Source organism: Diabrotica virgifera, chromosome 4 (genome assembly GCF_917563875.1).
Source record: "Diabrotica virgifera virgifera chromosome 4, PGI_DIABVI_V3a".
Lineage (NCBI taxonomy): Eukaryota > Metazoa > Arthropoda > Insecta > Coleoptera > Chrysomelidae > Diabrotica > Diabrotica virgifera.
The window spans coordinates 211,983,962-211,999,386 of NC_065446.1; the positions used below are offsets into that span (position 1 = coordinate 211,983,962).

At 32.6% G+C, this 15,425-nt stretch overlaps 1 protein-coding gene across 1 annotated transcript in view; it reads left to right on the top strand.

The window, feature by feature from the left end:
* LOC114346825 (CUGBP Elav-like family member 4) overlaps positions 1 to 15,425 on the top strand; it is a 686,200-nt gene that overhangs the window by 620,204 nt on the left and 50,571 nt on the right. The window contains exon 9 of the mRNA XM_028297581.2: positions 5,498 to 5,542. Within this exon, the coding sequence (XP_028153382.1) occupies positions 5,498 to 5,542 (45 nt within the window). The remainder of the gene's footprint in view (positions 1 to 5,497; positions 5,543 to 15,425) is intronic.

Sequence of the window (15,425 nt, forward strand, 5' to 3'; positions counted from 1 at the left end):
TGCTTTTTGTAATACTATGTCTTAATAAATATTATCAATTAGATCGTTATATTATTTTGTTAATGATTTTGAGCTACATATCCTGTAGCATATATTAAGGTGATACATAATATGTTTTGTGAATATTAAATTGCTCTCGTAATAATCATTTCCTCTTTTGTCTATACGATGACTCTTGATGATCACTTTATCCAGGTACATAATTAAATCTGGACCACTGCTGTATAATATGCGCAATGCTTTACCAAAAGCTAGTAGAAAAAGATATAATATTAGCGGAAGCTTCATTACCGTTTTGAATATTTGTCTATAGCATTCTGATCAGAGTTATTGAGATACATTTAGGGCGGAGAAACCTATGTGGTATAGAGACAGAGTCCTCAACCGGAGTCGCCCCTGTTAAGCGGCCCATAAACTGCGTTCTTGCTCGACAGTTTTGTTCAACGAGCAAGTCTGTTCGAACAAAAATGCTTATTGCATCATTTTTCCAAGCGAGCAAGAATGACAGTTTTCAATCCACACACTTCCGTTTTGCGTCATTTTTGTTCGCACAGACTTGCTCGTCGAACAAAACTGTCGAGCAAGAACGCAGTGGCCCCTTTAGACTCGTCCTCTAGATTTTTATATGTAGGTTCACTCAAGAGTCATTCATTTCTCAGTCCTCTTGTGGGCCGTATATTCTTGCTCAGCTGCATTTTAATGCCACGCATGGGGACGAAATGCTTTTAAGAGCAACAATGTGTCCATACCGTGACAAGCTTATAATCTCCCAGAGATGGCCTGTTTTATGGAGTACCAAATGAACAACGCTATCTTTCCATGCCATTTATTTGCAAGGTTTTAGAGCTGAGGATTAGAGAGCACATCTTAGGTTTGGGTGTATTTTGGTTCCTTATACATACTTTTGTTATGGCCATATCCATATACATATAATAGGCTGTTCAATAAGTTTTGCAGTTCTATAAAAAAAACACAATTATATGTCGTGAAATACACTTTATTATTCAGTAAAGTCTCCTCAAACATCCATACACTTTTTCCAAAGAAATTCCAATTTATAAATTCCATCCCTCAAGTCAGAATCTGAGAGGACTGCAGAATACGCTTCCATGCTGGTGAATATGGTGGATTTTCCAACAATTGCAATGCTAATTGATGAATTTTAGCCATTGTCAAAATATGACACGGTGCATTGTCAAACTTTGTCGTTTCTCACCAACTTTTGCTGCAGTTGGTATAAAAGGTTACAATAATGGAAGGGCAAAGTAAGTTTTCAACATAACAGAAACATCAATAATATTGAAAAATATTAAAAATATTACTAAAAGATTTTTAATTGAAAACTTATTGGTCCATTTCCCTGGTAACACCTCCATGGCTTCTAAAAATTGCAAGCCAGATGGATGCTGAAGCGAAGAAGACAAGAGGGAATTCAAAAATTTACAATTCCAAACCCCGTCTGTTCAGCTGATAAATTCCAACCGAAAATGGACCTAGTTGCTCAAAGGAGTAAAGACCAATATAAAAATAAAATAAAAAAATAAAAATTGGCACCCATGCGGGGGGAGAGGAATAATTACACTATTCTCAGCTACTGAAGCTGTGCTGGTATTGGATAAGTCTGAACCATTCATGAAAACATGATAAATCGTATGTCGCTGTAGCAACACATTTTTATCGCACTTCTTCTGAAAGTGAGTCCCTCTTATTTAAATAATAGATATTTTCATTCACTTGACCGTGAATTAGTGCACTCGACGTAAACCGAGTACCTGAATTTAAGAACTTCAGAAGGCCGTAGCTCGAGAATAGGGAGTTTTTGTGCACACAAATAGGTAAACGTAACGTATATTTTTGACATATACGCATGCGCATTAATGGTTGAACTAACGCATCGACCTATCGTAACGCTCTGATACGTACGTTCAGACTAGTGTTGCCAGGTCCGATTTGTTTTTAATCGGTACATAAGCAAAAACAAATCGGGATTTAGGGTTGTAGATCGGGACAAATAAACAATAGCCCAGTAAATGACCGTTTTGGAGTGTAATTTTCAGAGTCAACTCCGAGCTGCATGAAAATCTGAGTTTAGGTTCTCTGAGTTGGTTGCTTTTACTTGGTGGGTGACACTTACAGTTACCCCTTCTCGGTGGTAAAAAAACGCGCGTTTAAAGGAGGTCCGAAAATGGATCAACTGACTAACTCTAAAAAACTTCTGTTCTATATAATTTTTAAACTAAGTCAATAATTTTCGAGTAATTTTATCGAAAAAATATTCTTAGCAAAAATGTAGCTTTTAAAAGAGCAAAAAAAATGTATGCTCAGAAAGTCTATAAAACCAGTAAAAGCAAAGTTGTAGCTCATCAAAAATACGTTCTTATTCGTCAAATTCCAAATCGAATCTTTCAATTTGAAATAACCAAAAAATTAAGCAATTTTCGGGGAAAAACCTATTAAAATTTTTTAAAGTGTTTAAAAAAATCTTTAATTCTGTTTTATATAAAAGTCTCTAGCATTAAAACTAAACGAGTTAACGCTCAAAATAAAGTTGGCACCTTTTTTGGTAAAAAAAAAATCTTGAAAATCTCCCCCTATTTAGCACCGTAAATAAAATTAATCGTTACCGCTTTACCATTCACTTTATATGTGTATTAATTGTTTATACGATCTGTAAGGTTTACCGGTTGGGAGTGCTTATTTTTGAAAAAAATTGGTTTTATGGCAAAAAAAATGTTCCTAAAATATGGGAAAATGCTCTTTTTTCAACATAACTTAAAAAGTATTAGCGATACTAAAAATCTCAAGAAGTAAAAAGTAGGTAGGTTTTGTTTTTATAATAAATATGATAGATTCATTTTGTTTTTCTGTAAAACAAAACTTGGTTAAAATATGGCTGTTCATATTTTGCATACACTCGTGATTAGTGACTCGTCCAGGCCCTTTCAATCATATAAAAATACTTAAATAAAGTAAATTGTTTGTAAAGAGATAACGATTAATTTCATTTGGGGTGCTAAGTAGGGGGAGATTTTCACGATTTTTTACCAAAAAAGGAGTCACTTGATTTTGAGCATAACTCGCTTAGTTTAAATGCTAGAAACTTTTTTAAAACATAAAAATAAAGCTTTATTAAAAAAGTTTTAATTGGGTTTTCCCGAAAAGTGCTTCATTTCTTGGTTATTTCACGTTGAAATATTTTATTTGGAATTTGACGTTAAGAACGTATTTTTCATGAGCTACAACTTTGCTTTTGCTGGGTCCATAGACTTTACGAGTTCACAATTTTTTCATTTTATATATTATGCTACATTTTTGCTAAGAATATTTTTTCGATGAAATACTTACTTTTTGAATTATTTGTGAAAATTGCCTGAAAACCTAATTTTTTTGTCGAAAAATAAACATTTTCAATCGTAAATAACTCGAAAAGTATTAACTAAGTTAAAATTCTATAGAACTTAAATTGCTTAGAATTAGTCAATTTATCCATCTCCGGACTTATTTTAAACGTTCGGTTTTTCACCCAAAACGAGGGGTGACTGTCACCCCCCGAGTAAAATCAACCAATGGCACAAGCCGTCCAAATTTTCATGCAATTCGGAGTTGATCCTGAAAATTACACGGTATCGCCGTATTTCCTGTTCATTTACAAGGTGTTTCTATAATCTGTATTTAATCCTACATACTAACAATAATCAGACGAAATTACAAACAAAAATCGTAGATTAAGTAAATTATTTATTTTTTATTAAAATTATATCTTTCATTCGATTTTTCCGGTTTTAGGAGTGCCTTGATTTTATAACATAGTTGTAAAATTCACTCCAAGTCCTCCTGAAATTGGTTTTCGTGGGTGAAAATCGGGACATTTAGTGTCCCCATCAGGTACAAATCGGTACGCGTCCCCAGACCCCTGAAAATCGGTACGTCTCGCGCAAATCGGGATACCTGGTAACGCTAGTTCAGACGCATCCCTATCGAGACGAAAGTTACCGAATGCACGAGGGGATCTTGCCCGATTACCAAATCAATTTTTCAATCAACATTTTTTCATCAGCCCGTGTATGGCGTGTATAAACATTTAACATTTAAGGTCATATTGGTTTAGTCTATTTGAGTAAAATTATTCTTAGCTCTAAAATTTGCTTGTTTTTTTTTAAGTTGCCTATTAATAAAGCGAAACAAACAAATCTTGTAGTTTAACAAATACAGTGATCACCACAATAACTAGATAAACAAATGTCCTAATTTCAGTACAATTTTCAAATAAATATGAACCAATTCTTTACATTATACTGGAATTCTGTTGTAGGTACAATAATTTACAACTAAAAAATAGGTATATATAATAAACAAAAATAAAAAATTTAAAACCAGGGAAAAATAATATTTTTATATTTAAATAGGAGCAATTAAAACCATACAATTTCATCATTCACATTTATCTTTTTTTACATTTTTGTATATGAATTGTATATTGTGTGAAGATTGTTTTATTTTTTTAATGTCAACGGAATTTAAAAATGACTTTACGTTACGTTAGGTTGTTACAAAAACTTCCTATTAACGTTCATCAATTCTTACGATACGTAAATGCTTTATCGCATTACGTATAGGGAGATACGTTACGTTAGGTAGTTACAAAAACTCCCTAATGATAGTTTTTCAGACCCAGGTGCCATAGACTTTTTTAATCTACTCACTGAGAACTATCATTGACCAAAGTTACGTTAAATTTGACCGGGACCACTTTTCCATAATGAGTGTTGCGAGGTCCTTTCGTTTGCTTTCGAAATTCGCTCATAAATTTCCAAAATAAAATATTCAATCACTGTATAATACTTGATTTTGGCATTGTATAGAAAATACTGCAGCACGTCGATACAAAATGGTTCCTAAACAAAAAATGAATTGAAATAATGAATGAAACTTCACATACGTTCATATGAAGAGTGTACCAACGTAATAAAAAAATTACGCTAGTAGAAAATTATTGAACAGCCTATTAATGGACATCTTATACCAAGGAATATACCAATGGTTGTTAACTATTGGAGATGCATTTCATAAAATATATTTGTGTGTAAGACTTATTTTTATAGGGCATGCCATACTCTAACTTCCCTTCTTCTTTCTGGAATTTTTGATATGTATGTGGTTGGTTTATAAAAAAAACTACGCTAGTAAAAAATTATTGAACAGCCTATTAAATATTAGACATCTTATATCAAGGATTATACTAGTGGTTGTTAGCTATTGGAGATGCATTCCATAAAATATATTTGTGTGTATGACTTCTTTTTTATGATATGCTATGCTCTAACTTCCCTTCTTCTTTCTGGTATTTTTGATATATTTATATCTGGTTGGTTTCGTTTTATTTGTATTGTTCTTATTGTAGAAATATTTCTTGAATTGTTGTGTATTTATATATATTTTTTTATTGAAATTAATAAACCTGAGATACTAAGGTGTTAACACTGAATTTTTCTTTTAGACCAAAACCCAAATTCCGTTACATATTTCTCTCATGAAGCAACTGGTATGTATATAATTGTTGTCTCTAATCTGTATTTATGTATTAATATGTAGCTTGTGTCCTATCTAAATGTTTAAATGTTATTCAACGATGTTGTCTGTTTTTGTTGCTTTGGACTAATTACATATTTTTAAGATCACTTGACACATTTCATATTTTTGTTAAACATGCAGAGTTAAATAATTACTTACTGGTTTAAAAAAAATTCATCTTAGTTTTAATATAAAAAGGATTGAAATTAAATATATTATATAATTCTAATATGCACTGACTTACTCTATTTGTTCAAAATAGTCCCAGGAAATATTTACAAAAAAATAATTCTCAGACTAAAACTCGCACAAAAAGAGATTAGATTTTCTTCTTAGCCTTTTTTTGTTTTATTGAACAGCTAATAAACAGAGGATAGGATGTTATGAACCAACACGAAGATTTTATATTTGTTATTTTTGGTCGCATATTATCTCTCTAGTGGGATAATAAAATAAAATGTAAGAAATAAATGTCTGACCATAATAATGGGCTTTCTATCTAATTACATATCAACGGTATTTTCCCAATATTGGGAATAAATCCCCTAAATTCCTGATATTCTTCTATGTTTCGTGCTCTATTTATCCACCTCTTGTCCATGAATTTCTAAGGTCGTCTATTCATCGAATTTGTGGTGTTGTCCCCGCCTCTTCTTTTAAGATCTTCATATATGTGTCTGGTATTTTATTCTACAAATTACCCTTTAGTTATATTAATTCTCTTTATACATCTCTGACTTTAGTTTCCTCTTTAGTTTTTGATGCATTTGCCTTTTTAAAGCTTTTGTCATTCTATAAACATTTGCCGGATTCTATCGTATACCAAACTCGGCCTAGAGCAAACCTTGTTTTTCTTTTTTCCTCTTCTATTTTCCCATTTCAATCTCGATCTAACTTATGTGTGCATTACCAGATATTGCCCATTACTCTGTAATACCGATCGTAGGCACTGAAAACTATACTTAGACAAAAAATAAATCTAGGTAAGTAACAATACTTACGCAAGTACTTTAAGTTAGGATTCTCAGGCGGTTGTCTCCAATACGTGCTATACGCAACCTACGGGGTCTATTGGATACCACCGGCTGAGTCGTGGGTCACTTCAATTCACCCCGTAATTTGAATTTGCTTTAGAATTTTACTCTCTTTTAAATATTTTCGGTTGTAAAATAGTTATTTTCCTTCAAAGTTTATTAAAATTAACGAAAATGAAGAATTTCCTTACGGCGTGACGTTATACGCGTCTATTGGAGACTACAGGCTTACTTAAGAGGAAAGGCACAAAATCTAGGTCCAATGTTATTTAAATGCATTCAATCTTTTTTCGAATTCTGAGAAAACTAATAAGTATTTTTGAAAAATTTAAACGCAGAATGAAAGATTACATTATTACCTAGGACCGAAAGTCCCTGAAAACTTCTATATTGTTTATTTTAATAAGTAACGGGGGTGAAAAAAACCGAAAATTTAGTGTGATTTTTAATTTTAAATATTTCATTCAAAGGAAACTTTTTGTTTATTCTAAGGGGCTTTTGGCCCTCGGTAATAATGTAATCTTTCATTCTGCGTTTAAATGTTTCAAAAATATTTATTAGTTTTCCCAGGATTCGTAAAAAATGAATGTATTTAAATATCTATTTGAATTTCTTCTATTGGTTTATTTACTATTTATTAATATGTGAAAATATTTAACTTAAAATTAATTTGTAATTATGTTAGTATTGAATTATCCTATTATAATATTGTTATATATGAGAGCATAATGAGAAGTAAATAAACATTATTATTATCATTGGACCAAGATTTTGCTCCTACCTTCTTAAGTTAGTAATAAACCTAACAATAGTCAGTATGACTTAAGGATGATAAGGAAATCAAAGGTACTGAAAAATTTAAAGACCTAGAGTGCACACTTTTAAGAAAAGGAGCCACCGACAAGGACATAATAAGTAGCAGATAGCCAGCAACACAAAAAGGAATTTATTGTACAATAGTACACAAGATATATGCGGCAGAAAACTGGGTAATAAACAATCAGATGAAGAGCATTGAAGCAACGGAAATGAATTTCATGGGAAAAATCTGTATAAAAGGAAGACCGGTAAAAAAATTGAACAAAAATAGAAAAAGATAAAATGAAGAATGGTACTGGAAAAAGATATACTGACGTACATAAAAGAAAAACTTTAATTTGGTATGGATACATAATAAGAGCAGATAGTCGAGATGGATAATAAAAATCTCGGGATAGAGTCCAATCCGAAGAACAAGAAGGGGTAGAATAAAAAGATTTCCACTCATCAGGAGGACTCGTAAATAAAGGCCCAAATTTAAAAAAATCAGTCAGTTTTACCTGGCGATTATTGTATAGTAGGCCTGGAAATCTGCTCGAACATTTATACCGAATATAAAAAATTCAGTTGGGCAACATTATGTAAATATCTTCTTTGGTATCAACAGAACCGTAATTTAGTCCAGAAAAATTAATATATTTATTACCAATAAATGAGATGTTTTTACCAAATTAATAATGTTTTAAACATAATGTGCAAAATAATTTTGAATACGGTTTCGCTAATAAACTTACTTGCTTTTTGTCCTTAAAAGTAGGAAAAAAAATTAATTCCTCTTGCTTTATATTTATCGTGTATTTATTTTAACTGTACTAATATGCAAGTATCGAATTGATCATAGGTACATTAATATTATAGAAAATATATACATACAGAAATGTTACAGAAACTATAAATCTGCACGGTCCTACCAATAAGATATATATCAGGAGAGGTATTTGACAGGGAGATACTATGTCGCCTAATTGTTTATTACTGTACTAGAATATGCTTTGAAGTCGCTTGAATGGGAAAATAAAGAAATAAAAATATCGATAGTGAGTTGCTTAGTCATCTACGATTGTCAGATGATATTGTTCTCATTTCAGATGCCAAAAAACGGCCAATGATATGTTGAATGAACTTAGCGATGCAGCACGTAAAGTAGGTCTAAATATTAATTACCAAAAGACACAAATGATGACGAATTTAGTTCGGAGCAATCCTTTAAAGGTAGACGACGTCGAAATTGAACTTGTTGACAGCTGCATATATCTTGGACATATGGTAAAAATTAGCAGAGACAATCAAACTTCTGAGCTGCTAAGAATAATAACTCTGGGATGGGCAGCATATGGAAGACTGCGTGATATTTTTAAAGGTGATATGCCTATCAGCTTAAAAAGAAGAGCCTTTAATCAATGTGTCCTGCCTGTTCTTACATATGGCGCAGATACATTTGGGTACTATAACAATGACATCTGCGCGAAAACTACAAGTGACGCAACGTAGAATGGAAAGATCATTGTGGGGCATAACGTTAAGAGATCGGGTATGAAACGAAGAAATTCGTAGAAATGGTGTAGAACACATTATAAAACATATAGCCAAAATTAAATGGAAATGGCAGGACACGTCGCTAGAATGAAAGATGCCCGGGAAGACCACCCACAAGATGGACTGACGACATAAGAAGGCTTTGTACCAACTGGATTGCAGCAGCGCAAGATAGATCTAAATGCAAGTTTTTCGAGGAGGCCTATGTTCTGCACTGGACGACCATGGGCAGATCATGATGATGAATATGCAAGCGTGTAATGTAAGTTCTAAAATAATGAATTTAGAATGATCATGACGAATTTCTTAAACATTTATACCAAACATCAATACCACCACTTTTTTACGCACTCTGATCGATTTCCGTTTCTACTGCAACATATTTCACCAGTGGACGTTAGTAACGATCTCTATAGGAAGAAATATGGTGGACTTCTCATCCCTGGAGATGATTTAAGTAAACCGCGTATTCAAGCTTACTAGAAGCTACAGGACGATTTTAGGAATACCTTTATTCCTACAATATATCAGCAGTTTACCCATGCAAAACTCCAGCATTTGCGCTCGGACGTAAACGTGATATCAAATGAAAGGAGACATTTCAAGGAACAATAATATCAGGGAAACATCATATCGCAATGTGGTAATTTATGTAGACCCTGAAATAATAAATAGCGGATACAAGTGTACAGAACTATACTAGAGGCTCTAAAATAAAAATATACTGAGTGATAAATATATAGGAAAATAATAAGAAAATAGTTGTGGAATATAAAACACTAATAGAGAAAATAAGATTCGATAAATATGACTAAGAAGAAAATCACGTCATGTTAAAAAAATAAAGAGTAAGAAAAAACTTGAATAGCCTGGTTAGGCACATAGTGTCTACACAAAATAAGGGATTGTAAATAAGTAGCAGAAGGGGACTTTTCTAGTTGAATATTTATTGATACAAATCCCACGTGATACTTCTGCATTGACTAATCAATATTAACTACTTACGTTGCAATATACTCCGGAACAATATATTGAAAAATCAAGAAACCTAGGTCACAAGCAAAAAACGGTACTTAACGCTATATTTAATCTAACTTTGCTTATAACATTTATGTCAAATATCTTGATAAAAATAACTCTTTGACTACTTATAGGCCAGGGTAATAAGTAAAAATATACCCTGTTCGTGACACTTCAACAGCCAGGGTACTGAAGCGTTTTTTCCACAGTTAATACCTATAAGAACAAATTGTAACTAGTTCCTGCGTAGGCACTGGCGGACATTTTTATTTATAAACAATTTAGTGTCAAAAATCCGCTTTTTGAAGTTATACTTCTTTACCGGCGATAGAGGGTGATTTTTTTATATGTTAAAACCTATCAGCCCGGCGCATGCGCATTATAACTTTGTTCTGATTGGATGTTCAAATGACATGTCAAAAATTATCCGATATGGCAGCTGTGGTTTGGAGGTAAAGGTAAAGGTAAACAAATGTATAATATATTAGTTTTATTGTTGTGAGGACAGAAACAAAAAAGTTTATAATATTGTAGTGACTTTTAAATAGTTTTTAAAAGCAACAGGTACGTAATAATTGTTAATGTATCATGGGTATAAACCTACCTATTTGATCTGCGAAAAGACATAGTATGTAATACTTTTATTTATATAATTTGATTACCATCAAAATTTCTATCAATATTCACCTAATATATTGTTTTTTACTCTATGTTTTGTTGTAGTTTTTCAATTCTAAATCATTTCAATTCAAAATTAATATAATTTGATCAATTTTCAAAATATCAAAATATCACAAGTTTAATCCGTTTAGTTAGTCGATCTTCGTAAATAATGACACATAGTGTCCGTGGCTAAGCGGAGAAGGCGAATGAATTCCAATACCAACCGCTCTTATCAGCGCTGGTTCGAGTCCCAATAGAAACTTTCTTTTTTGTTTTTTTTTTAATACATTTTATGATTGTAAATATGTTTATTATATAATTGTATTTTCAGAAAATACGTATTTAGTTAAAAAAAAAATTCGACAATTAATGTTCAGACATCATTTGTGGCTTGTTTAATGTGTTTGTGTGTGTTTTATTCTTTTATTATTTTAATTTTTGGCACTGTTCTAATAAAAATGTTTGAGAAGTAGTAAGTATAAATTAGTTTAATATTTAAACAAAATATAAATAAAAAGTATATTAATTTCGTTTAAATCATATAATAGAAGTATAACTTCTTACGTGCGTACAAAGTACACACACATTCTTTTTTTTCCTTTTTTTTCAAAACAATGGAAATCAGCGAAACTTATGATTTTTTTAGTACAAACATCTTCGAGAGCATAGAAAAAGCTTTAAAATGGCCTATTACAAAGGTTGATATACTCATTTATTGTTAATATAATTACGAAAAAACGTCGAAATTGCAAAAAAAATTTTGCAATAACAATTGCAAAAAAATAGTGTACTGCTTTGACATTTTTGTCAAATGAGGACTCTTTGGTGCTTAATATGTGACAACAATTTCAAAGCGATTCGAAATTTTATTTGAATTATTTATCCCAGAGAGCTTTTTGCAATAACATAAGTCAGAAAAAAATAATTTTAGAACCATTCTACAGGTGTGAAGTGAAAGAGGATGAACTACGGTTTTAAGTTGGTTTAAATCAAGTGAATAAAACATCCATTTATTAGTGATAAATAATTTAGCACAAGTATCATCAATTTTCCTTATAAACTTTTTGAATTTCTTTTTTCAAAAAAATCTATTTTTTTACCGTGTTTTAGGTGCACAACTGCCAAGTAATGTTATGTATATAATAATTGATAAAAAATTGTACTAAATATATATAATTTATTATAAAAAAAAAAATAAAATGTTTATAAGGAAAAGTTGACGATACTTCTGTATAATTATTTATTTTTAATAAGTGCATCTTTAATTCAGTTTTTTTAAACCAATTTGAAGACGTTGGTCATGCTCTTTCATTTGACATCTGTAGAATAGTTAAAACATAATTATTTTTCTAACTTATGTTATTGCAAAAAAAGCCCTCTGGGATAAACAATTTCAATAATATTTAAACAATTGAATTAATTCGCTTTGAAATTTTTTTTGTCACATATTAAGCACCAAAGAGCCCTCATTTGACAAAAATTTCAAAGCTGTACACTAATTTTTCACAATAGTTATTGGAAAATTGATTTTTTTTTTAATTTCGGAAAATTCCTATTGTTTCCTATCTATCTATCAATCGGTTTTAAAACGTCTTGCGACGTTGTCCGATGCCTAATTTCCATGACACTCTATCATCCCATTGGCCCTCTCTAAGATCTCTTGCGCTCATCGCCTTCGTTACTCCCTCTCTCCAAGATTTCTTGGGTCTTCCTCTCTTTCTGCGGTTTGGTGGTACCCATTGCATAATTATTTTAGGGAGTCTTGAGTTATCCATCCTCTGGACGTGTCCGTACCATATCAGCTGTTTTCTTTCTATGTCTGTTGTTAGAGAGCCGTCAACCCCCATTCGCTGCCTTATCTCATCATTACGTATTCTCTCTCTGCGTGACACTCCTACTGATCTTCTAAAAGCGTCCATTTCTACTGCCTCCAGTTTTCTTCTGTTGTTTTCGGTTATCCGCCAAGTTTCTGCTCCGTACAATAGACTGCTTTTAATAAGAGATTCGTAGATATTGTGTTTTCTTCTTTTTCCTATTTCATGATTCCACAGTACGCTGTTTAGACAACCTATTGTTTTTCTGGATTGTGTTATTCTTCTCTTTATTTCTTCATCATCTTTCCCCGTTGTGTCAAAAACGATTCCTAGATATGTGTAATGGTCGCAGGGCATGATGATTTCATTATTTTCTAATGTGATGTTCGATAGTTCGGTACCTATTGGCAGGTATTTTGTTTTTTCTGTATTAATTTCTAGTCCCCACTTTCTATATTCTTCTTGTAATTTCCTTGCCATGTACTCTAAATCATCTTTATCGTTTGCTATAACAACCTGGTCATCAGCAAACTGCAATGTATATAAGCAAATCTCTCCAAGGTCTACGCCCATGCCTCTGTATTTTCGTTTCCACTCTTTCAATGCTTTTGCAACATATATTTTAAATAAGGTCGGTGATACACAACACCCCTGACGTAGACCTTTATTAACCAGGAAGCTTTGCGATAATCTGTTTCCAGTTTTTATTTGTGATGTTGACCCTTCATACAAATTTCTTAAGGCTTTTATTAAGGTGACACTAATATTCGTCTGTCGTAACACGTTCCAGAGTTTGTTTACAGGAACTGTATCGTACGCCTTCTGCAAGTCAATAAACATGAGGTGGGCTTCTTGATTTGTGCTTAATTTTTTTTCTATTAGTTGTTTGAGGCAGAAGATATTATCAGTACAGCTTCTTCCTGTTCGAAAACTGGATTGTTCTTCTTCCTCTTGGTCTTTGTACTCCTTCTCAATGCGGTCTCTAATTATTCGTCCATACAAACGGCTGAATGTACTAGTCACTGATATCCCTCTATAGTTTTCACATTTAAGCTTATCTCCTTTCTTATGGATCGACGAAATATAAGCAATTTTCCACTCGTCGGGTATGGGAGAACCATTTATAAATTGATTTATGCACCAAGTGACGGTTTCAAACAATTTTTGTGATCCACATTTTATTAGTTCGGCTGGGATATCGCCTGGTCCTGGAGACCTACCGTTTTTCAGTTCTTTTATAGCTTTTATAATTTCTGTCACTTGTATTGTTATATCTTCTCCCTCAATGTTAACCTCTGTTGGTGATTGAGTTAAGTATTCGTCCCTATTTTCTGTCAGTAGTTCCCCATAGTACTTTTCCCATTTTTGTGTGGATATTAATTGAATGTTTGTGCTCTTCCTTTCGTTAGTTCTTATTTTATTGAGGAACTTCCATGTTTCTGTACATTTTCTGCCTCCCAGGTAGGTATTAATTTCCTGACACTTCTTATCCCACATTTCTCTTTTTGCTTTTACTGTTGTTCTTCTTGTTATTCTTTTGAGTTCCAGGTATTCATCTCTATCTTTTTGTTGTTTACTGCTCAGCCATCTGATATACGCTTGCTTTTTCTCTTCTACGAGTGCTTCTATTTCTTTGTTCCACCATAGTTTTTCACTTTTTCTTTGAGTGTTAAAGCCGAGTGCTTCTTCTGCAGCTTTTTTAACGCTAACGACTACGTTTCCATATACCTCCTCTACTGTTGATGTTTCAGTTATATTCATTAGTTTGCCATCCAGTATTTGTTGATATAATATTCTTGTACTCTCTTGGGTCAAACTATCCAAATTATAACTTCTTTTTTCCAAAGTTTCTTCTGGTTGGGGTTGACAATTTGTTTGATTATGTGTTATTTTATATCTAAATGGACAGGTTACTTTTGATTTTACGACATAATGATCTGAACCACATGTTATTCCTCTGTATGCTCTTGTGTCCTGTACTTGCATATTAGTATTTTGTTTTGTGATGATATAGTCTATAATTGATTTTAAATTTCTTGTAGTTTGGGTCCAGGTGTACTTGTGTACATCTCTATGTTTAAAAAATCCATTGGTTATTTTTAATTGATGGTTTTCACATATTTCAATTAGCCTCTCACCATTATCATTCTGGTTTATTTCTCCGTAGGGACCTACCACCTTATTATCTACTTTACGACCTACTCTACTGTTCAGGTCTCCCATAACTATCAATTCTCTTCTATTTCCAATTTTCGTAATTTCGTCGTTAACTTTAGCAAAGAACTCATCTTTGTTTGTGTAAGGTTCATCATCACTGATTGCATAAATCCCAAGTATCGTAATAGGTGTTTCTTTTATCGTTATGTTTACTCTTATTATATTTTCGTCTATTGCTTCAAAGTCAGTGATTTTATGTTTATGTTTTTTGTGTATTAGAACGGATACTCCTCTTTTCGCTCTCTCATGTTTTGAAACTCCGCTGAAGATGTGTACATAATTGTTTACTTTTTCTATACCTATCCCTTTCTTCTTTGTTTCGGTTAAGACAACTATATCCATATCTAGTTTTTTAATTTCTTCAGTTATTTCTTCCATCTTTCCGCTGATACTCTGCACATTCCAGGTGCCAATGTTCATAATCCTTTTCCGTCGCCGAAGTCGTTTATTATTTAATCCGTCCGAGATTCCGAGGCAATCTTTAGGCTTTTTGGTATTTTTCTAATTTTTACAAGTGACAGGGAACCGGCCTGACGTCTTAACCCCCTACCAGGAGGACCGGGTAATTTGTAATCAAGGTTTTCTTCCTTTAGATTGGTTGTCTTACAGGACTAAAGAGCCCAATCTGCTCCTTTTCTTTCGCCGTCGATGTTTCTTCGCCAACCAGAATCCACAACCGCCCATTTTAGATCCGATTCTGCAGTGGTATGCCGAAAAAACAGGCCTGCCACTTCCGCCATTGACGCCGAAC